Here is a 23,525-nt window from a genome sequence, read left to right as displayed (position 1 = left end):
CTCCAGTCTCTTCTTAGAAGCATCCAGTGATGGAGGACCCACAACCTCTGGAGGGAAGCCGTTAGCCACTGGCTAATATTTCTCACTGTCAGGAAATTTCTCCTTAATCCCATGTTGCTTCCCTCCTGGATTAGTTTCCATCCCTTGCTTCCTTTCCTGCCTTCTGGTGCTTTGACGAACAGGTTGACTCCCTCTCCTTTATGGCAACCCCTCAAATATTGGAGCACTTTTAGCATGTCCCCCCCCCCGCCGTCCTTCTTTAGTGAATAGCAATAGCAATAGCAGTTAGAGTTATATACCGCTTCATAGGGCTTTCAGGCCTCTCTAAGCGGTTTACAGAGTCAGCATATCGCCCCCAACAATCTGGGTCCTCATTTCACCCACCTCGGAAGGATGGAAGGCTGAGTCAACCCTGAGCCGGTGAGATTAGCAATAGCAATAGCAGTTAGACTTATATACCGCTTCATAGGGCTTTCAGCCCTCTCTAAGCGGTTTACAGAGTCAGCATATTGCCCCCACAATCTGGGTCCTCATTTTACCCACCTCGGAAGGATGGAAGGCTGAGTCAACCCTGAGCCAGTGAGATTAGCAATAGCAATAGCAGTTAGACTTATATACCGCTTCATAGGGCTTTCAGCTCTCTCTAAGCGGTTTACAGAGTCAGCATATCGCCCCCAACAACAATCCGGGTCCTCATTTTACCCACCTCGGAAGGATGGAAGGCTGAGTCAACCTTGAGCCAGTGAGATTAGCAATAGCAATAGCAGTTAGACTTATATACCGCTTCATAGGGCTTTCAGCCCTCTCTAAGCGGTTTACAGAGTCAGCATATTGCCCCCACAATCTGGGTCCTCATTTTACCCACCTCGGAAGGATGGAAGGCTGAGTCAACCTTGAGCCAGTGAGATTAGCAATAGCAATAGCAGTTAAGACTTATATACCGCTTCATAGGGCTTTCAGCCCTCTCTAAGCGGTTTACAGAGTCAGCATATTGCCCCCACAATCTGGGTCCTCATTTTACCCACCTCGGAAGGATGGAAGGCTGAGTCAACCCTGAGCCGGTGAGATTTGAACCGCTGAACTGCTGAACTAGCAGTCAGTTGAAGTGGCCTGCAGTGCTGCACTCTACCCACTGCGCCACCTCGGCTCTAGTGAAGGACTAGACATACCCAATTCCAGCAATCATTCTTCGTATGTTTTAGCCTCCAGTCCCCTAATCATTCTGCAGTTTTCTGGAGGATCCAAAACCGTATTTTTATCTTAGATTGTTTGTTTGCCTTGTCCCGAGTCTTGAAAAACACTCCCGCCAATCACCTCAACTGGCTATAACTCACACTCAATCCCTTGCAGAATGGGGTTCTTGCTTCCTTTCCTTGAGCCTTTAAAAACCGTCTCTTGCAGATAAAGAGAAGTTGGCAGAGATGCTTCATGCCATGAAACAGAAGAATGCATGCACGGCACCGTCAGTGAAAAACTCCCCACGGGACAGCCCCACTATTGTCCAAGCTGGTAAGTAGCTACCGTATTTCTCGGAGTATAAGACGCATCAAGATTTTGAAGAGGTACATTTTAAAAAAAAAAAAAGTGTTTGCACTCTGCAGACGTCCCAAAACCTCTGCATGCCTCATTTTTTGTGAAAAATGGGGCATGCAGAGAGTTTGACAGGCCTGCAAAGTGCTCCTGGGGGCTGGGGGGGGGACGGACGGACAAAAAGGAGCAAAAAATGATCAGTTTTTCATGAAAATGAGCCAGTTTTTTGCCAAAAAAAAGGAGCATGCATAGACTTTAGGAGGCTTGTAGAGTGCTCCAGGGAGCTGGGGAGGGGGGAGGGAAAAACGAGCACAAAATAGCCCATTTTTCACTCATGTTTGCCCTCCCCAGCCCCCAGGATCACTTTGCAGGCCTCCCAAATCCTCTGCACATCCATTTTTGCAAAGGGGGTGGGGTTTCGGGAGGCCAAAAATGCTGTATTCAGTGTATAAGATGCACCCAGATTTTCACCCTCTTTTGTGGGGGGAAAAGGTGCATCTTATACTCCCGAAATTATGGTATATAAATGGTGGCGTCTGCTGGCAGGACCATGGACAGTGACTCCCTGAAGCTGGGAGATTCTTCTGATGGAACCACATCTCCTCATCCAACCCTTTTCTGGCCACAGTGGGACCTTTGTCATTTCCCAGAGACCTGTTTAGTCTGCTGGATGTTTTTATCTCTCGGGACAGCTGTGATTATCTTGATTTCCCCCATCAGAAGAAGGTCAGGGGTCACCAAAGGAAGCATCTGGTGGAAACTGCGACCTTTCCCCATCTTTGCAGAAATTTCAATAGAGGGGTGAGGGTGGAAATGCTCTTTGGCCCTCATTATCTCCAAGTGCTTCTGAAATCACGCCAAGGCAGACCAGGAATGGGACTAGGGGAAGCAGAGAAGAATCATACTTAAATGCTGTGCAAGAGGACAGTTGCAGTTTGGGTGGTCTCCCCATTAATCCCCCTGTCAAATAAAATCATTGATCTGGCCTCCATGGTTGTTCATTTGTGTGCGTATCTTCCTGGAGCAAATAACTGTTTTCCACTTGGAGGATGAGCTTCGAGCGAGCCTAAGGCAAGGTTTGAAATTAAATCGCTATCAAAGGGAGTAATGATGTGACGTGAAGTGCCTCAATTGGCCCATCCCAAAACTACGGCTGGGAGGGGAGGGGGCAGGGGTGGGTTCCTGCCAGTTCTAATCTCTTCTATAGAAGAGGTTTCACAAATCACCCAACTCCGTATAGTCCCCCCCCCTCCCATTTTCCTACAATAGAAAGTAGAAAGCGTGGCAGGCCTGAAGCCTAAAAGGAAAGATGGCTTGCAGGCATGACAGCAGGAGTTGAAGAAGCTTCTTGGATGAGAAGAGAAACGTCTTCAAAAAACCCCAGGAAGTCCAGGGGGAAAAAAGCATCTTTGCGACAACCATGTCCTCCAGAGACCTTAAAAAAAATTAAATGGAAAGGTTTCTTTCTGCGTGACGGGATTGGGCCCTCCATCTCCTGCTCCTGGAGTAGGAATCCCAGAGGTGTCATGGGGCAGAGCATCTTCTGGGTCCTAACTGATGTGTGGCTTTTTCCTTCCCCAAGACTCACACGTCCATCAAACGGCGGCGGCGGACTTTGAGAAACTGGTCGCCGTTGCTCCTGCGTCTGTGCCGGAAGTCCCGAAGGCCACGGAGTCGTGCAGAACAAATCACCTGAGACCCCCGGACTTTACCAGAGCCAAAGAGCCCCTTCCCCTCCCGGCTGAGAAGCCCAGGTTAAGCGACGGGCACACGGTCAAGAAGAACTTCACCCTCCTGAACTGCGTCCGGGGCCCGTTGCCGAAAGAGATCCCCGTCCCGCTCTCCCACAGCGTGAACGGGAAGAACAAGCAGTGGGAGCCCTTCCTGGCCGAGGAGTTTGCGCACCAGTTCCACGAGTCCGTCTTGCAGTCCACCCAGAAGGCTTTGCAGAAACACAAAGGTAAGGGGGAAGGAGGCCACCCGACCCCAGAGAGGGAGGGTGGGAGAGAGAGAGAGACAAAGAGAAAGAGAGGGAGGGAGAGAGAGAAGGAGAGAGACAAAGAGAAAGAGAGGGAGAGAGGGAGAGAGAGGGGGAGAGAGACAAAGAGAAAGAAAGAGAGGGGGAGAGGAAGAGAGAGAGGGAGAGGGAGGGAGGGAGGAAGAGACACAAAGAGAAAGAGAGAGGGGGAGAAAGAGAGGGAGAGAGGGAGGGAGAGAGAAAGACAAAGAGGAAGAGAGAGAAGAGGGAGAGGGAGAGAGAGAGGGAGAGAGAGAGACAAAGAAAGAGAAAGAGAAAGAGAGAGAGGGGGAGAGAGAGGGAGAGAGAAAGACAAAGAGAGAAAGAGGGAGAGGGAGGGAGGGAGGGTGGGAGAGAGAGAGAGAGAGGTAGGTAGGTAGGTAGGTAGGTAGGTAGGTAGGTAGGTAGGTAGGTAGGTAGGTAGATAGATAGATAGATAGATAGATAGATAGATAGATAGATAGATAGATAGATAGATAGATAGATAGATAGATAGATAGATATTAACTGCAGGAGTATCCATAGCTGGTCCTCGATGTAAGACCACAATTGAGACTCCCAAATTTCTGTTTGTAAAGCCAAGACAGTTGTTAAGGGAGTTTGGCCCCGTTTTACGACCTTTCTTGCCATGGTTGTTAAGGGAATCGCTGCAGTGCTTAAGTTAGTAACGGGGTTGTTAAATCCAGGCATCTTAAAGTTGCCAAGGTTCAGAAGCATGGCTCTACCAGAGCCCTCTCTATGGCACTGCGCTGTCGCCAGCTGCTCTTCTGCTTTCTGGTGTGCGCGTGAGCACCAGCCAGCTGATCTTCACACATGCCGGAGCACCGGAAACCAGAAACCCAACGGGCTGGTGCGCATGTGTGCAACGGCCCACCTGGTCTTTGGGTTTCCAGAGCTCTGGCGCACGCGAAGACCACCTAGCTGGTGTGCATGAAGAAGACCAAGTGGCTGGTGCGTAGCTGGTCTTTTGAGTTTCTGGGGCTTTGGTACACACACACACACACACACACACATACACCTTCCGGTTTGGGCACTGGGGGCTGAAATGGTTTGCCATCACTGGTATAGGGTCTCCTGCTTGAGCAGGGGTTCAACTAGAAGACCTCCAAGGTCCCGTCTAACTTTACATAGCAATAGCAATAGCAGTTAGACTTATATACCGCTTCATAGGGCTTTCAGCCCTCTCCAAGCGGTTTACAGAGTCAGCATATCGCCCCCACAGTCTGGGTCCTCATTTCACCCACCTCGGAAGGATGGAAGGCTGAGTCAACCCTGAGCCTAGTGGGATTTGAACAGCCGAACTGCAGATAACAGTCAGCTGAAGTGGCCTGCAGTACTGCACTCTAACCACTGCGCCACCTCGGCTCTTGGTTTGGGCACTGGGGGCTGAAAAGGTTTGCCACCACTGGTATAGGGTCTCCTGCTTGAGCAGGGGTTCAACTAGAAGACCTCCAAGGTCCCTTCTAACTTTACATAGCAATAGCAATAGCAGTTAGACTTTTATATACCGCTTCATAGGGCTTCCAGCCCTCTCTAAGCGGTTTACAGAGTCAGCATATTGCCCCCAACAATCCGGGTCCTCATTTTACCCACCTCGGAAGGATGGAAGGCTGAGTCAACCTTGAGCCGGTGAGATTTGAACAGCCGAACTGCAGAACTAGCAGTCAGCTGAAGTGGCCTGCAGTGCTGTATTTAACCACTGCGCCACCTCGGCTCTACATTCTGTGCTCTAAATCCAAAGCCTTCCGGTAGCTCTCTCCACATTCATAGGACTCTTCAGAAATTATAATGGCGCCAGTCCTGAGCAAAAGCCGTCGTTAAACTGGGAGTTCAATGTCTTCCTTTTGTGTCTGCTGTCCTTCAGGCAACTCAATGGTTCATTCGGCAGAGCAGAACCACAAAGTGGACGCTTCCATCCATTATAACATTCCGGAACTGCAGACTTCCAGCTGGGGATCTTTGCCTCAACAAAACGGGCAGAAAGATCCCCAGCACAAGGGGCTGGCTCCTCCAGAACACCAGAAGGTCTCCGATTCTGAAGAGGACGAGGAAGAGGAAGAGGAAGAGGAGGAGTACCCCAGACCAAAATGGCACGGGATCGAAGCAGTCTTCGAGGCTTATCAAGAGCACGTCGATGGTAAGGATGGCGTGGTCCAGGATGGCCGTTTCTCAATGTTGGCCACCTTTTTAAGACACGTGGACTTCAACTCCCGGAATTCCCCAGCCAGCTATGCAATTGAAAGCAATTGAAAGCAATTGAGGGATCGGGATTTGTTTCCCATCGACTTAAAAGGGATTTGAAATGCAAAGCGCTCAATTTTGATAGGGTGGAATTGACTTAGGCATTGACTGATTTGTTGATCGTGGTCATTACTGATTGCTGGCCACCGAGTAGGGACAGTGCTTGGAGTTGCCGGCGATAGACTAATAAACAGAAGCATCTGCCGAGAACAATAATCCTTTGTTTTCTAGATATTGAGCATTTAGTTTGGCCAAGTTTCCCAAAAAAAGAGAGAGAGGGAAAAAAACAGGGGGAGGAGGAGAAGCAGACATAATCACCCAAGTGTGTGTTCGCCAGACTGCTGGGAGTGGGCAGGACTTCATTTTTGCAATCTGTTGCAAATTCCATTTGCGATCCAGCAAGCTAATTCTGAAAGGAACAAGATGTTAAAAGGCCATTCCTTTTTCAAGGGAAAAAAACTCCTATCTATCTTTGTCTGTCTGTCTGTCTGTCTGTCTATATCCATCCATCCATCCATCCATCCATCCATCCATCCATCCATCCATCCATCCATCCATCCATCCATCCATCCATCCATCCTGGCCTGCACAAAAGAAAATAAATTATTGGCCATTGTTAATTTTAATTCAATTTTTTAAAAAAAAAATGTTGTTGTCAATTCTTACTGGGTTTGTTTGGGTTATTCTATTTAATTTTTTAAAACTTTTATAGCAGTTAGACTTATATACCGCTTCATAGGGCTTTCAGCCCTCTCTAAGCGGTTTACAGAGTCAGCATATCGGCCCCAACAACAATCCGGGTCCTCATTTTACCCACCTCGGAAGGATGGAAGGCTGAGTCAACCTTGAGCCGGTGAGATTTGAACAGCCGAACTGCTGAACTGCAGTCAGCTGAAGTAGCCTGCAGTGCTGCATTTAACCACTGCGCCACCTCAGATCTTTTGTATTATGTGTTTCTCTTAATGTTGTACGCCGCCCTGAGTCCTTGGGAGAAAGGCGGCATATAAATCCAATAAACCTAAACCATCCATCCATCTCTATTCCCCATTCCTCTCCCTCTCCCTCTCCAAATCCTATTTCTCTCCATATCCATATCCCATTCCTTTATCACCCATCCATCAATCTACCCATCAATCAATCTGTCCCATCCCATCCCATCCCAGCCTATTCTATCCATCGCATTCTGGAGCATCTTGCTGGAGAAGGCAGAGAAATTTCATTTTTCTTACTGCAAAAAAGCCAATGGGCTACTTCTGAATGCTCTGATATGTAGATTACGATTTTCTTTATTCAATATGAAATTTATTTTCTTCCCATCTCTTATCCGACCTCTCACCATGGTTTGGGCAGGGAGGAAGGATTTAATTTCCCAAAATGTGAGAGAAACAGAGTAACCTGAAACAGAGAAGGTAGCAGTTCTGTTAGCCGTGATCAGCAGTATGATTCTTAGTCCAGTGTCATCATCTTTCATCACCTTAATGAGCCTATAATCCCTTGCGGGGTGGCGTCTGGGCAACTTAATGGAGCTAGCAGAGTATTTAATGGCCGGATGCCCTGCCAGGTCGCCAATGCGGAGTTTTGTTCAGCAGATATATATTCTCATTGAGAGAAAGATCTGCCTCTACCTAGGATCGAACTCATAGCCTCCTGATTGTGAGGCGAGAGTTCCACCTCTAGGCCACCGTAACACTCCAATTCTTACTCCAGTGTGCCTTGGCCAAAAATAGCATCTGAGCTGGAAAGGTAGATTAACATCTGTATTTATGCATGTGAATATCTCTCCCACAGGTTCAAGGCGAAAAGACAGTTATAAATCGGGGAAATCACTTGTATTTATTTATGGTTCCAATCTATTGGGTTGGAAGCGGCTCACCAATTGGCCGGCTTCACGGGGAGGTTTGTAAACAGTTTGTTCTCCTGATCAGTTGACTAACCGGTTCAAATTGCACCGCAGAGCAAAACCTGGAACGGCAAGTGCTGCAGACCCAGTGCCGACGTTTGGAGGCCCAGCACTACAGCCTCAGTCTGACTGCAGAACAGCTCTCGCACACCATGACGGTGAGTAGGCCTTGAGCCCCACTCCCTTGGGCAAGCCGTCCGTGAGTTTTCTTGGCCAAACAAGAGGTCCTCTTCCGATGGAGGCTTCCCGAGAGCCTGAAGCCAACTCCTGGTCCCGACCAAATCCCCTTTTATTGATTGACTGTGAATTCTGCTCATTCGCATCCAGCGAAGTCTTTCAAAGGAGGATTTACAGTCACAGACCTTATCTGGCTTGGGAGGATTTACAGTCACAGACCTTATCTGGCTTGGAGAGCTGCCAGGCCGATCTCTGCAAAATTTGGCAAGGAGTCTCGGGAGAGTCAAGAACCAATTAAGCGAACTAATTGTCTCCTGCAAACTCCACTCCCCTGTTGCTCCCTCTTTTATTTCCTCTGGGAGGGGCCATTCACCGTCCACCTGTGGCCTTACTCCCAAGTCGACCCCTGTTCTTTAGCTGTTCCCTTCGTCTGGCAATACTGCGCATGCACACACTGGGAACAGGCTCCAGCTGTTCGTCTGCCTCACTGATGTCTGACTCCGAAGGCAGCTGATAACTGTCAGACGGCCCTGGCCCCCTCTCTGCCTCCAACACAGAGCCCTCGTCAGAGCCTTCCCCAGACTCCTGGACTGGCCCATCTTCCTCCCCAACCTCCTCACTGTCTGAATTTGCAGCCAGCTTCCCTGGCCGCTGGTGGGCCACAACAGGTCAATGCCTTTTCAGTGGTGTGTGTGTTTGTGTGTGTGTGTGATTTTCTCATTGAGACTCCAGGCCTCGGATCTCCCCTTGGTCTCCCATCCACCTTTGCTTAACTCCTCTGCCACTCAGTCCCAGGCACGGTGGATGTTGGTTCCTTTGGCATAACATGGTGGTCGCCGAAACAAAAGAAGAAATTCTGGCATCGGGGAAGGTTCTGCGACATTTCAATTCAGGAGTTGTGTTTTTGGTGCTGTGTTTTTCCAGAATACTAGAAATGAGAGGTGTCCAGTCTTGGCCACTTCAAGACTCGTGGGCTTCAACTCCCAGAATTCCCCAGCCAGCCATGAACGTTTTAAGTCTTTGGGACTTCAACTCCCAGAATTCATCATGGCTGACGGGGGGGGGGAATTCTGGGAGTTGAAGTCCACAAGTCTTAATGTGGCCAAGGTTGGACATGCAATGCTATAGATCCCTGCCTGCCTCAGCGGAGGAGGACGTGAGCGTCTCAACCGATTCTTCTCTTCTCCGCAGGAACTAAGGAACCAGAAGCAGAAAATTGCCTCGGAAAGGGAACGGATTCAGGCCGAACTTGATCACTTGAGAAAGTGCCTTGCGTTGCCAGCCATGCAGTGGTCCCGGAGTTATTTCAAGGGGTATCCCAGGTGACATGCCCCTTGCACTAGGCCAAACATAGAGTATAGAAATAATAATAATAATAATAATTAATAATAATAATAATCTATTTTATTACCTGGAATATTTAATATTTTTCACGGGGAGGTTTGAAGCTTAAATAAATAATAAATAAAAAAAGAATAAATAAATAAATCAAAAGGATGTGCCATGCATGGAGCAAAAAACAAAACAAACAAACCACGATTTGGCGGGAAGCCAGGAAAAAAAAAAAGGATAAATCTGAACCCCGCCTCTTTCAGAAGTGCAACCGAACTCTTGAGACTTGTTTTATTTTATTTTTTTGAAACTCCGCGAGTGATCCATTTCAACGGAAGTCTACGTTTTTCAAGACTTTGGAAAGGGTTCATTTCCCTTCGGCATCTTCGTCTGCTTTTCTTCCTTCTCTCTCCTTTTTTTTTATTTTTTATTATTTTTTTTGTCTTTTGAAGATCTTGGTCGAATCCGGAGATTCCATCAATGACACTAAACGCTCCCTCTTCCTGTCCCCGGAGGAGCCGCTGGATTTAAAATCCCGGCTTCCCGCTCCGTCTCGTTGCCATAACCCCTTCGATTGCGACACTCGAGTCCTCCTGCTTCGTTTGTTCTTGAAATATGTTTTGTCTCCTCGTCCGAGAGAATACCCAGCATACCCTCCGTTGTTTTTTTTTTGGTTAGAACGAACTGGATATTTGGGATAACCTTAAAACCTGCACAGTCAATAAATCTAGTAGAATAAGAAAAACGCAGCTCCCTAATGCCGGACTTCCCATGCATCCGTCAGCTTTTGGGCTGGAAGTGCACTTCAACCTGACAAATAAAAAAGTGAACACACAAAAAAAACAAGGTACATTTTTATTCCTGGGGAGGGGAAGGAGGGGGCGAGATGTACAGAACATACCGACGCATAGATTATGTACCCTGGAGGGTAGAATTTTCATACAAAGATTTTGCAATTAAAAGAGTTGGAAAAAAATAAATAAATAAAAGGTGCTTCAGCCTTAGTGTGTATATATTTAAAAAAAAAAGAAGTTTTGTATGTTTTTATTACTTTAATTATTATTATAAAAAGCTTGCCATTTTCAATATGTTTCTGCTTTTTTTTCCTCCTTTTTTTTTTAGCAAAAGGAAAAAAACAAAACGGGCTTGCTTTATGTGTTTTTACAGCTGCTGGTCAGGACGTGATAAAATAATAAAAGTGTTTTTGTTTTGTTTTTTTAAACAATTTGAAAGGGGAGTTTTCTGCTGGGCGAGTGCGTTCCACCTGTTGATATTTTGCAGCACGGAGCGCCAGTTGCTGGTGGCGAAAGCCTCTTGCTGAAAACAGAATTATCTTCCCCCTTCGTTTTCTCTGGCGTCTTTCCGTCCTTCCCTTCCTCTTTTTCTTCAAAGCACTTGGAGTACCAACCGTGCTTCACTGCTATTGAGAAGGCAAGAAACCACTAAGATTTTAGTTACCAGATTTGGTTCACCGACAAAAGGGCGACCAACAAAAGCACGACCGACTAAACCGCGGTGACAAAACCGCGAGTTCTAAAGCGCTCCGACGAATGAGCACTGAATCGCGCCGACAACAGCGCGGTGACAGAAGGGCGCTGTAAACCTAAACCTAAACGTAACCCTAAACGTAACCTTAACCCTAAACCTAACCCTAAACCTAACCCTAAACCTAACGCTTACCTTAACTTAAATCGCCCTTCTGTCGCCGCGCTGTTGTAAATCGCCTTTCTGTCGCCGCACTGTTGTCGCTGCGCTGTTGTCGGCGTGTTGATGACGTTGCGGTTTTAGCAACGCGGTTTTGTTGTGCGCGCTTTTGTCGGGTCACGACCAGATTTAAGGCATTGAAGTGGATTTAATCATCGTCCATTTTACCTGCAACATCTAAAGTCATACATGGGTGGCACCAATTTTCTGAAATGTCGTTTTTTTCCTCCCCCGCTTTAGAAGATCTATCCCGAATTGTCAAAGAAGTATATGGAAAAAAAGAAGGCAACAGTCGTGCTGCTTATTTAAAGCTAGAGTTGTTCACACACAAACACCCAACCTGGTGGCAGGTACCCCGGGCATGACAAATAAAATCCCATTCTGCAAGGGGAGAAAGACAGTTCTCCACTTACGACCGTTTCATTAGTGTCTGTCCCAGTTACAATGGCACACTGAAAAAAAGCGACTTCTTCTTACTGAGCAACGGTTGAAACATCTTCACAGTTCCCATCCCCACAATCTGGGCACTTTGGGATGGTTGCAAGACCACCGCGGCATTACGGGACCCTCAGTGGCAACTTTCCCAGCCAGCTTCCCATAAGCAAAGTCAGTGAAAGAAGCTGGGTTCACTTAATAACTGTGGGTTTTTGCGTGGCAAGAAGGTTGTAAAATCAGGCAAATGACTCGTTTAACAACCTCCTTGCTTAGTTCTAATTGTGGTTCTAAACTGAGGGCTACCTGTGCTTTGCAAATGGACCTCAGCAAACTTGCCTGGGTTTTTATTTATTTTTTTTGCGTTTCATTGGTGCTAAATACCACCATCTTTCCTGCCAAATGAAATTATCTACTATGGGTGGGACTCCTGTAATATGGTGGGGCTGCCGCTGGGCTAATTCTTTACCATAGGATTGTGGTGGCATGCCTAGCCATCTCTCTGGGCACTCCAGCAGTTGCCTGTTGATCTTATGCGTTGTGGCGCGCGCGTGCGCTCCGGCCAGCTGGTCTCCATGCACGCGGGAGCACAGGAAACTGGAAGAGCAGCTCTCCCCGGCAGGAATACACATGCTGGCCAGCTGGTCTTCGTCCATGCATGCATGTTAGAAAATGGAAGACCAGGTGGCCGGCACCCATGCGTGTGCTGGGAAGCTGAGCTTCCAGTTTCTGGCGCTCCTGTGCGCGCCGGAGAGCTGCTCTTCCGGTTTCCGTACACACGTTCCCACTTTGGCACTGAGCCGAGGTGGGACAGTGGTTAAATGCAGCACTGCAGGCTAGTCTGCAGTTCGGCTGTTCAAATCTCACCGGCTCAGGGTTGACTCAGCCTTCCATCCTTCCAAGGTGGGTAAAATGAGGACCCGGATTGTTGTTGGGGGCAATATGCTGACTCTGTAAACCGCTTAGAGAGGGCTGAAAGCCCTATGAAGCGGTATATAAATCTAACTGCTATTGCTATTGGTGCCGGAAAGGTTTGCCACCGCGGCTATAGGATATACGAGAGAGGAGTTTGAAGGAAGTAGCCCTTTGGGACCTCTTAAAGCAGCTGTGTCTTTCTCCAAAGTACACTTAGTCCTGGACTTAAAAGACCAAAACGGAGCCCAACATTTCCGTGGTTAAATTAGACAGTTGTGATGTGGATCTTGCTCCGTTTTACCTCCTCTCCTGCCAAGGTTGTTAAGTGAATTCTTGCAGTTGATAGTTAGTAAAGCCGGTTGTTAAAGTGAATCAGGCTTCCCCTCGCCTGGAGGTTGCAAAAGGCAACAGTTGCAAACGCGAACCATTTGCCAAAAGCCTGAATTTTGATCGCGGGGATGCTGGAAAGGTTGTCCCTGTGAAAAATGGTCCTAAGTCGCTGTTTCCAGTGCCGTCGTAACTTTGAATGGTCACTAAATGAACTGTTGTAGGTCGAGGACTGCCTTAGCTGCTTTGAGAACAAGCCTCCCCCCCTTTGTGCTCTCCCTCTGTTGCTAAAGATTCAAAAAAAAGAAAGATGTTCCTGTGCCTTTTGAAGCAGTTTTGAATATTTTGGCCCTCTTAATTCGGCAGCTCACATTGTGACGGCCATAACTTTACGGGGCTTCTGGATATTTATAAGGAATTGGTTGAGAGTTTAGCATTTTGGGTTTTTTTTTCCTTCTTCTTTAAAGCACAATCTGAGTGACTTTTTACACTGAAGGCATCCACACAGATTCCCTCAATCCAACCCAGACTTCTAAGGAGTACTTTAGCTATTCTTTCAAAAAAGCAAAAACAAAAAAATTGTTGTCAATTTCACGAATTAACTGTGAAATTGACAATCTCAGAAGAGAATCTTTTTGTTAGGGGCAAAATGGGTAAGTTAGCGTGGCGTTTGTTTCTCGCTGTCAAACCTCCTTCTCCTTTCATATCTTTCTCCGGTATTAACCAAGTCTTTTGCAACGTGAAGGGGTAAGCCAGAATATAAAGATGGGTTCCTGCAACTCAAGGAGTTTGCAACCCCTGGAGGTGGCTGTACTACAATTCCTAGCACCCTTCGCCGTTGGCTGTAGAGTTGGGCATGCTGGCTATTCAGCATCACCCAGAAAATTGTAGGATGGCAAGGCTCTTGCGTGTGTCCAAGCCCACATTTTGCTTAACGTAAATAACCAAATTAAATGACCCGCAACAGATTTAGCTACCACTGCCCATTCCATGACTTTTGAACTGCTCGGGCTTAAGATTTTGCCTAATTCTAAGCTGCCACCTTCCTTCCTTTGCTGACCAACCACTAATTTTCCTGAGACCTGACCCCACTCTATATCTCATTCCAGACTCGATGGGAGAGCCCCCCTCTCCCAACGGAGGGTCAAGTTGTCGCTATTCTTGCTCTCTTCAAGGTAGATCCCTTCCTCTTGATTCTCCAACCCTCTTTATATAATTCAAAAATTGCCTGGAAGAGATTGAAGTTAATCTCAATGTAGTTTGAATATTTATTGCATTTAGAGCTCACCTTTCTACCTTAAAGGGTTTAAGGCTTAGGTTTGTAAATCTCTTTGCAGCAGCAAAAATTTGCCAGGTTTTTTTTATTTTTATTTTTTCATAATTCCTTCTCCTTTGATTTAACGGCTGATGTGCAATACTGCGTTTATAGCGCTACTGAAAAACAAACAAAAGGAACTGCAAATGGGAAAAAAAGCTCTCTCATAGGACTGTATGATTACTTACAGGGAACCCAATGCTTTTCGTGGCTGCTTAGAAATATAAATTCAAGCCAGGGCCGCTGGTTCTTCATCTAAGTTGAACAAGCCTCACCTGGAGGCTTCCCAATTCTATGCAACTCTTAATACCAAAGTCCTTGCCATTTTTCAGAAGAAACTGCCTGACAAGGGACATTAAAGAGCAAATTTAGTGGCCTATTTTTAAAAAAGTCTTGTTCTTAGTTGTGGCCAAGTACTCTTGACTTATTTACTTGAGTATGTAAATCAGCCCAGGCCTGAACATCCTCTCTGATGATCACCTAAGACAATCAGCTCTCATGAAGCATGAGAAAGAAGAGCAGAAATCATGAAGACATTCAGGTTATTTTTCTTTTTCTGTCCCTAGTGACGCTTGGAGATGACCAGAGGTCTCTGCCTGCAACAAGAGGGGTGGGGGGGAAGTGCTTTTTTTTTTTTTAAAAAAAAATGTCGTTGTGACGGCATCCTTTAGATGTTACCAAAAAGCAAAACTTGGAAAGGATTTTTTATCCCCTGGTCCAAAGCATTTGAAAAGGATTCAACTAGGAGACTGCAATATATTCAGGACTCAGGCCCTTTTTGTGACGGATTTACAAAAGCCAGCCTTTGAAAAGAAGGCAAAATCAACACAACAAATACATTTAAGGGACAGTAAGACAGAGCAGAGCGAAGGCTGCCCTTAAAGAAAGCCATGTAAGAAAGAAAAAAAAATAGCATTCTCCATTTCTGACTCAACAACAAAAGCCACTGTCCCCCACTCTTAGATCACAAAGATGCGGTTTCACATCTTTTTTTTCACATCCTGCTTATCAGCTACGGGGGCGGGGGGTGGGGAGCAATATCTGTCAAAAGATAGTGATCATGTCTTGTTGCTTTTTCTGCAAGGTTTTTCCCCCCGATAAAGGACGGAGGCGAAGGGGCGGGGAATGTGGGATGGGACCCAAGCTGTTGCAATCATCCTTCTACGCTTAATTGCACTATTTCCCCCTTCTCCAATAAAGAAGATGTCGCCTATATTTTGCATCATGTGGCTTTTTTCCCCGAGCCCGACCGACATGTGCTTTTTAAGCACGCGCGGGAGAGCCAATTGGCTTGGTTTCCATGTATTAAAAGAAACGAATGTGCACTTAAGTCAAGCTTGCTTTGAGGCCAATCTGAGCTGCAGAAGCTGGCGAGAAAACTAAAATAGGCCCGGGTGACGTTTGAAACGCTTTCCCACTCATGATGCAGAACAGATAAAAGACAGAGATTAAAAAGGTGCTAACATGAAAGGGGGGAGGAGGGGGGGGGGAAACAAATAAACAATAGCCCACTTTGGACCAATCCATCTTTGCAAATGTTTTTTTTTCCTTTCCTTCTCCCCATCATTGTGATAGTTACTCTTGTTCTTCCCTTCTCCCACGCCCTCCATAAGCATCCCGGCCCAATGCTTACAGTTTTTTATTTTTTAAAAAAGAACTCATTTGCTTTCCTTTGGACCGTTGTTTGGTGTCATGTGTAGGATTTTTTCTGCAAAAAAGAAAAGAAAAAGAAAAAAGCACAGAGTGTGAGGGGAGAGGAGGAAGAGGAGGAGGAAGTGGAGGGCAAAGGCCCAGGCTGGGGCAGTAGATGCTGTGAAACAAATTCAACTTGTTTTAAGTGTACTTGTTTTGACTTAAATGTAATGTAATATATTTGTTGAATGTAGTTATTAGGTATTTATGAATATATGGCTGTAATTTCTGACGACATCCAAAAAAAAAAAAAAGTAATAAAATGTTCCTAAATCATGACAAAGGATTATTTTCCCAGACTATCCACCGTTAAATAGAAGCCCTTTGTATTAGGAATGGGGCCTTGGACAAGACGGATCCAATCTTTTAGCAGTTTGACTTGGGATATCACAGTAGTAATAATTTACTCTGGGGTGCCTCGCAACCACAGTTATACTGTACTCCCGTCTGAATGAATATTCACACAATCTGGGTTAAATTAGGATAGGAATCCCCTGCCAGCATTCAGTCAAGCTGGATTTCAAACAGGCCCTGAGATAAAATATGTGTAGAAAAACATACAAGAGTGTATTGAAAAGAAAGGTACATCTGAACAAGCACAACAATTGCTTTAATATTTGAAGCGGTGATTCCTCACCAAAAGTTAAAAGGGGCTCAGACTTAAGGACACTTAGGTTAAAGGTATATGTTGTTGTTTTAGTACATATTAGATTTACCTGCAAAAAATTCACAGTCTAATGTTAAAAGTGCTAGTTTGCCAAATAAGATTTATTTACTGAAACTTTCAAAACCATTGCTGAAAACTGAAAGTAATTAAAGAAGGAAAAAAAAACTGTATGCAAAAGGCAACTTACACTGCAATTCCACTTTACAAATATTTAACCCTCCAGTTTTTGATAAGCTTTTTCATAAACAGGGACAAGTCACAGTGTGTTACGCAACCCTCATTTTCTTGTGCACACTCTTCTGAATCCAAAAGGTTCTGCGGCGTAACACACGGCAGAGAGGTCAGAGAGTTACAACTGCAGCAATGCACTGCTTTTTAAAATATTTATTTGATCATTACCTAATAAAACACTACAGCAAATCCCTGTAGTGCCCCCGCATTGTAAAGTGCTGTCTACAAATATTTAAAAATTGATGGCTAACAACATGTGTTATTATGACTAACAGTGAAACTGCTTATATGATTAATATAGCTAGAATCTGGCTACTTGCAAACAGCTGGTTTAGTCACAGTCTCCACAGCAAGCATTTAAAAGAAAAATGGAACCGAAGCCAAACTCTGTGGGTTTTGTGGCTTCGTTTCTTCATAAAGCTGTTCTGTCTCTTTTGGCAGACACACACAAAAAGGCACCATACCTCCGTGATCACATTCATGGCCTCTGGGGGGAAAAAATCCTTTATCTCCGAAGGTAATGGGCGGGTAGATTCCATGAGTAACACAGTGGCAAATCCAGCGTGGCATGTAAAGTTGAGTTGCCAAGCACAAGTCACTTCCTAGGCAGGTGCCGAGAACTATGCATTCAGAAGACTAAAATAATCTCCTTTTACATACAGATCAGAAGGTCATGACCTTGAAGGAACAGCGTCCCCCAGAGGGGCAACTAACTTGCTTCCTCTTTCCAACTTACAAACACTAGGAAAACAAGCTAGCACAAATGCCAGGCAACCTTGAATAGTTACACTGATGCATCTTGGGAGTGTGTTGGGCACACTGAGCCTGCTTGCCAAGGGGAGTCAAGGGTCCTCCTCACCCGCCAAAAGACAACAGCAACCCTGTGGTAGCACTGGCAAAGGTACCAGGCTGATGATCGTTTAGCAGATCATTTTTACCCCCCACAAACAAATGCTATGAAGAACGTTACATCACAGTTTGCCACAGCCTAGTTCTTCTCTGAAGCCAGTGAACGCCAGAGAGGTAAAGGCTGAAAAGAGTCATCGTTCTGATCATGAAAAACCCCTGCTGTCAAAATTCCTGGGATTCGACAGCCCCTCCTGGCTGGAGGTTTGATCGCAACTTGTACATGTAATCCAGAGCTTGGGTGAGGAAAGCACCGGTGGTGTTGATCTCCATCAGAGTCAGATTGTCCAGCTGATTAAAAAGAAAGAAAACAACACAACTTGAAGAAGTATAAGCGCCAGAGGTTAACCTTCAGAACTGCACCATTCGCTTTTTAAAAGTAAGCCAGTCTTTAGCTCCTGTGGCTGACAATGAGTTAGCATCTGACAATAATTGGAAGATAATTGAATTGCATTTCATTAAACCCTCTTCTGTAATCACTTTTTTTTGCATTTCTTCTTTAATTAGTTTTGAAATGTCTCTATATACTTATTTTCCTCTTTCCCAGAGCTTAAACTGATCCCAAAATGCACCAAAGCAAGGCTTCTGTAAGCATTGTTTATTACGCTCCTTCAATTTGTATTCCATGTTGGCTAAAAGAATTTGGAAGATGGGTCAACAATTGTGACCTTCACCCTAATGAATTGTTAAAATCCATTCACTTTTAGACTGGCAGGGAATGATGTCAGTTGCCATCCAATATACTTGGAGAGCAAATAAATGAGGAATAAAATGCATACCGATCATTCAGATAAGTGATAATCATAAGTCTTAGTTTTTTAGACTACATAGCCACAAATGTGTACTTTTATACAAACTCTTTTATTATGAGCATAAGTAATAGAAATATGCATTTGGATACACAGTCACAAACACAACATGTCATCATTTCAGTAGACTGCAGTCAAGCCATAAAGATACACAATTGTAAGCTTGCAGGCATTTGTGTACAAAACGTCTCTATTCCTGCAAGACTACATAGTACTATCACTGTTATGAAGTAATAAAATATATATTCTAATATTCCAAAATTGACATACGGGTAGTAGTATCACTTTCATAAATATTTTTCCAAGACAGTAGATTGATCTTACCCTGGCGTGAACCTCTTGCTGCCTGACAAAACTATCTGCAGATACACGAAGTTTTGCTATTCGCGTGTCCCAGATATCCTTAACCAAAGTTCTTATCTCATCAGCCTTTGGAATATTATCTGCAGCACTAATGAAGAAAAGAAATAGATTGGTGAGATTACAAAAAAGTAGCGGTCACACACGTTGTTAAAAAAAAAATCCTTCATAGAAACAATGTTAATAAGATTCTAAATACAAACCAAAAGTGTCAAGCAATATGTATATGCATTATTAAAATTAAATAACTATTATATAAAATAAGAGATGCAAACAGATTAGAAAAGTGCTCTGGAGCATTTGCAGTTTGTAGAGTTCATGCCAATTTCCAAACCAATGCAATCCTAGGTTTTTTTTGTGCTCTGGCAGAATTAGAATTTGCTGTATTTCCAAACATTATTTCGAATAAGAAACCTACTTACTAGTTCAGCAATAACTTAGTTAATTCCATGTAATAAGGGTTAGGCATTGGGGTGAAAGTGTCCTCTTTGCGTTCCTGATCTCGCATTTGCTCCAACTTTTCTATAAAGCAATTTTAAAAAAATGAGGTGTAAGAGAAATTCCCCAGAAGTATTTATTTTAAAATTCAGGTTAGAAACTAGGCGAGTTCTAATCCTGCCTCAGGCAATTGGGTGATTTCAGGCCAAGCACTAGGAGACTAGTGAATTCTAGTTCCACCTTAAGCAAGAAAGCCAGCTGGGTGACTTTGGGCCAGTTTCCCTCTCTCAACTCAACCCACCTCACAGGATTGTTGTTTTGGGGGGAAATAAGGGGAGGAAGGAGCATTGGGCATGTTCACCACCTTGAGTTATTTATAATACGAATAACAGCCGGGTATAAATAAGTCGTACAGGTAGTCCTCGACTTACAACGGTTCGTTTAGCCACTATTACAACAGCACTGAAAATAGTGGCATGATCATTTTTCGCATTTATGACTGCCCGCAGCATTCCAACGTTCATGGGATTTACATGCTTGGCAACTGACTCATATGTGGCGCAGTGGTTAAATGCAGCACTGCAGGCTACTGCTAGATCAGCAGTTCAGCGGTTCAAATCCCACCGGCTCAGGGTTGACTCAGCCTTCCATCCTTCCGAGGTGGGTAAAATGAGGACCCAGATTGTTGGGGGCAATATGCTGACTCTCTGTAAACCGCTTAGAGAGGCCTGAAAGCCCTATGAAGCGGTATATAAGTCTACTGCTATTGCTATTGCTATTTATGACGGTGTTTCAGGAATCATTTTGTGACCTTCTGACCAGGCGAAGTCAATGGGGAAGCCAGATTCACTCGACAACCCTGTTGCTAATTTAACGACCGCAGTGATTCACTTAACAAAGGTGGGCAAGAAAAGTCGTGAAATGGGACCAATGAGCTAGCAACACTTAGCAACATAAAATCTAGCGCTCAATTGTGGTTGCGCCTCCTGCCGATTACCTCCCATAGACCGATTAGATCACACAGGTTAGGCCTTCTCCGGATCCCATCTGCCAGCCAGTGTCGGCTGGCGACTCCCCGGGGGAGAGCCTTCTCTGTCGCAGCTCCAGCCCTCTGGAACGAGCTCCCCATGGAGATCCGGACCCTCACTACCCTCCCGGCCTTCCACAAAGCCATTAAGTCCTGGCTGCTCCAGCAGGCCGGGGGGGCTTTCGAAATATCCAGCCCCACGGTAACTGTGAATGTTGTATATTTTAATATGTTGTCTTGTGTATTATCCCCCTCCCTTGTTTTATTGTAAGCCTCCCGGAGTCCTTCGGGAGTGGGCGGCATACAAGATCAATAAAACTAAACTAAACTAACTTAAACTTGTAAGTTGAGGATTACCTGCAAATACAACGAGGAGGACGTCTAGCTTGCTGGCTTCCTGTGCAACAAGCGGGAAGGCCCCAAGGGAACCTGGGCAGGGGAACCTGGTGTTGGGGACGCAAAGAGGGTGAAGCGCGTCGCTCCTTACCCACATCCATCCAGTCGGGGGGCACCAGCCGGCACTTCTGCCTCTGTTTCAGGTTGAGGGCCAGCCAGAGAGGCACCTCCACCGGCAGCCCCGGGTTAAAGGGGCCCAGCTCGCCCTGCAAGAAGAGAGGGAGAAACTCAGCCAGAGACCCCCCACTCCCCAAATGGCCCACCTGCCCGGACACTTCCTGCAACACTCCCCCCCCCCTTCCTCCCAGAAATAGATGGGACCCTCCAAATCTCTGTTTATTTCAAAAGATTTGCCCAAGGAAGCTGCTCAGGCTGGCTGGCTGGGGATGATGGGGATGGAAATCCCCCCCCCCCCCACAGGCACTGATGGAAGTACCTTGGGAGGCTGCCAAGCCCATAATTCCTTGTCAAAGCACCCCGGTTGGGGATGATGGGACTCTTTAATCACAAATCCCATAACATTCCAGTCATGAAGGTTGGGGATGATGGGACTCTTTAATCACAAATCCCATAACTTCCCCATTCCAGTCATGAAGGTTGGGGATGATGGGACTCTTTAATCACAAATCCCATAACATTCCAGTCATGAAGGTAGGGGCTGATGGGACTCTTTAATCACAAATCCCATAACTTCCCCATCCCAGTCATGAAGGTTGGGGATGATGGGACTCTTTAAGCACAAATCCCATAACTTCCCCATTCCAGTCATGAAGGTTGGGGATGATGGGACTCTTTAATCACAAATCCCATAACATTCCAGTCATGAAGGTTGGGGATGATGGGACTCTTTAATCACAAATCCCATAACTTCCCCATTCCAGTCATGAAGGTTGGGGATGATGGGACTCTTTAATCACAAATCCCATAACATTCCAGTCATGAAGGTTGGGGATGATGGGACTCTTTAATCACAAATCCCATAACATTCCAGTCATGAAGGTTGGGGATGATGGGACTCTTTAATCACAAATCCCATAACATTCCAGTCATGAAGGTTGGGGATGATGGGACTCTTTAATCACAAATCCCAAAACTTCCCCATTCCAGTCATGAAGGTTGGGGATGATGGGACTCTTTAATCACAAATCCCATAACTTCCCCATTCCAGTCATGAAGGTTGGGGATGATGGGACTCTTTAATCACAAATCCCATAACATTCCAGTCATGAAGGTTGGGGATGATGGGACTCTTTAATCACAAATCCCATAACATTCCAGTCATGAAGGTTGGGGATGATGGGACTCTTTAATCACAAATCCCATAACATTCCAGTCATGAAGGTTGGGGATGATGGGACTCTTTAATCACAAATCCCAAAACTTCCCCATTCCAGTCATGAAGGTTGGGGATGATGGGACTCTTTAATCACAAATCCCATAACTTCCCCATTCCAGTCATGAAGGTTGGGGATGATGGGACTCTTTAATCACAAATCCCATAACATTCCAGTCATGAAGGTTGGGGATGATGGGACTCTTTAATCACAAATCCCATAACTTCCCCATTCCAGTCATGAAGGTTGGGGATGATGGGACTCTTTAATCACAAATCCCATAACATTCCAGTCATGAAGGTTGGGGATGATGGGACTCTTTAATCACAAATCCCATAACATTCCAGTCATGAAGGTTGGGGATGATGGGACTCTTTAATCACAAATCCCATAACATTCCAGTCATGAAGGTTGGGGATGATGGGACTCTTTAATCACAAATCCCAAAACTTCCCCATTCCAGTCATGAAGGTTGGGGATGATGGGAATGGAAACCTTTCCCTCCCCCCCCAAACAAAAGGGATCCTTTGGAATAAACGTTGAGGGACTACAAATCCCATAAAATCAACAACATTATAAATAAAAATCAACAACCATAATCCCTTGCCAACACATAATCTCGCCAGGGCTGATGGGAGCAGTTGAGGACCTCCTTAACCGTAAACCCCATAATCCCCTACCAGCGTCCGTCCCTGTTTTAAAGTTGTAGGCAACTACAACCCCCATAATCCTCAGCCACCAGCCGCACTTGGGCCGATGGGAGGTGAAGCGTAACCACCCCTCCTCCAGACAACCAGGGACGATCTCGTTTCGGGACTTCAGTTCCATAACCACCACCCCGCCGCCGCCGGCAAGGAGCATGGGAGTTGTAGTCCCTCGAGGCCTCACCCCGATGAGGTAAATCCTGTCCAGGCTGAAGTTGGGGATGATGGTGACCGTCTCTCTCTCCGCCAGGAATTCGACCTCGGCGGCCTCCATCACGAAGGGAAAAAAGGAAAACCCAGCCGCGAAACGAAGCCTCCAAAAATCCTTCCCGCCGTCGCCTGAGGAGAAATCGCCCCCACGATGGCCGCCTCGGCACCGCCCACCCCGGCGATTGCGCCTGCTATTGGTTGGAAAGAAGAGGGCCCCGCCTTTAATCCCTGCTTCGTCCTTTCCTCGCGCGCGCTTCCTCCTCTTCCTCCTGTCATTGGTTGGAAAGGAAAACCCATGCACCGCCCACTGTTTATTTCCCGACCTATGAAAACCTCTGCTTTTTCCGCGCGCTGTCACCTGCCCTCCGGAGGCGGCGGTTTCTGTCGTTGAGGGAAAGCTAAGGGAAGCCCTGCCCTTTTTTCCCCCTAGGAGCCAATCACAAGCCTCTTAGCCACGTTTGTTTCTCGTTCCTCGGGTCAACGCGACCTGCCATTGGAGGAATAGAAAAAAAACCGAGGCCCTCCCATTCATTAGCCATTCATAAACCATAGCGGGTGAACCCCCTTTGTTCCCGCCTTTTCCCGCCAATTGACGGCGATCGCACTGTTTCCTCATTGGCTCAGAGCATTGTTTTCTCTCTCTCTGATTGGCTCTAGTCTCATGTCCTGTCTATGTCTCTGTATCTATGTCTGTGTGTGTGTATCTTTCTCTGTCTGTGTCTGTGTGTGTGTGAATCTTGGTGTGTGTGTCAGTGGGGAGCTCTCCCCCCCACAAAAAGTGCCCCCCCTTCCAGCGTATAAGCGGCCCTTACTCGCGAGGAAGCTTATGGCAGTGTTTCTCAACCTTGGCCACTTGAAGAT

General features: G+C 46.0%; 2 protein-coding genes across 2 annotated transcripts in view; one reads left to right on the top strand and one right to left on the bottom strand.

Annotated features, from left to right (window-relative positions):
* Positions 1 to 9,297, top strand: part of GSE1 (Gse1 coiled-coil protein) — a 124,006-nt gene extending 114,709 nt beyond the window's left edge. Inside the window, exons 12-16 of the mRNA XM_032231313.1 lie at positions 1,402 to 1,509; positions 3,113 to 3,490; positions 5,412 to 5,684; positions 7,743 to 7,846; positions 9,057 to 9,297. Coding sequence (XP_032087204.1) covers positions 1,402 to 1,509; positions 3,113 to 3,490; positions 5,412 to 5,684; positions 7,743 to 7,846; positions 9,057 to 9,191 — 998 coding nt within the window. The 3' untranslated portion in view covers positions 9,192 to 9,297. The remainder of the gene's footprint in view (positions 1 to 1,401; positions 1,510 to 3,112; positions 3,491 to 5,411; positions 5,685 to 7,742; positions 7,847 to 9,056) is intronic.
* Positions 9,298 to 16,618: 7,321 nt separating this feature from the next.
* GINS2 (GINS complex subunit 2) lies at positions 16,619 to 22,832 on the bottom strand. The gene is made up of 5 exons (XM_032231418.1): positions 22,639 to 22,832; positions 20,508 to 20,622; positions 18,978 to 19,077; positions 18,520 to 18,646; positions 16,619 to 17,677 (listed from the first exon to the last, which is right to left on the bottom strand). The coding sequence occupies exons 1-5, from the start codon at positions 22,726 to 22,728 to the stop codon at positions 17,552 to 17,554; spliced, it is 558 nt and encodes a 185-aa protein (XP_032087309.1). The 5' UTR covers positions 22,729 to 22,832; the 3' UTR covers positions 16,619 to 17,551.
* Positions 22,833 to 23,525: the final 693 nt, after the last annotated feature.

The sequence above is a fragment of the Thamnophis elegans genome, chromosome 14, assembly GCF_009769535.1.
Source record: "Thamnophis elegans isolate rThaEle1 chromosome 14, rThaEle1.pri, whole genome shotgun sequence".
NCBI lineage: Eukaryota > Metazoa > Chordata > Lepidosauria > Squamata > Colubridae > Thamnophis > Thamnophis elegans.
This window is presented reverse-complemented; position numbering and strand designations above follow the sequence as displayed.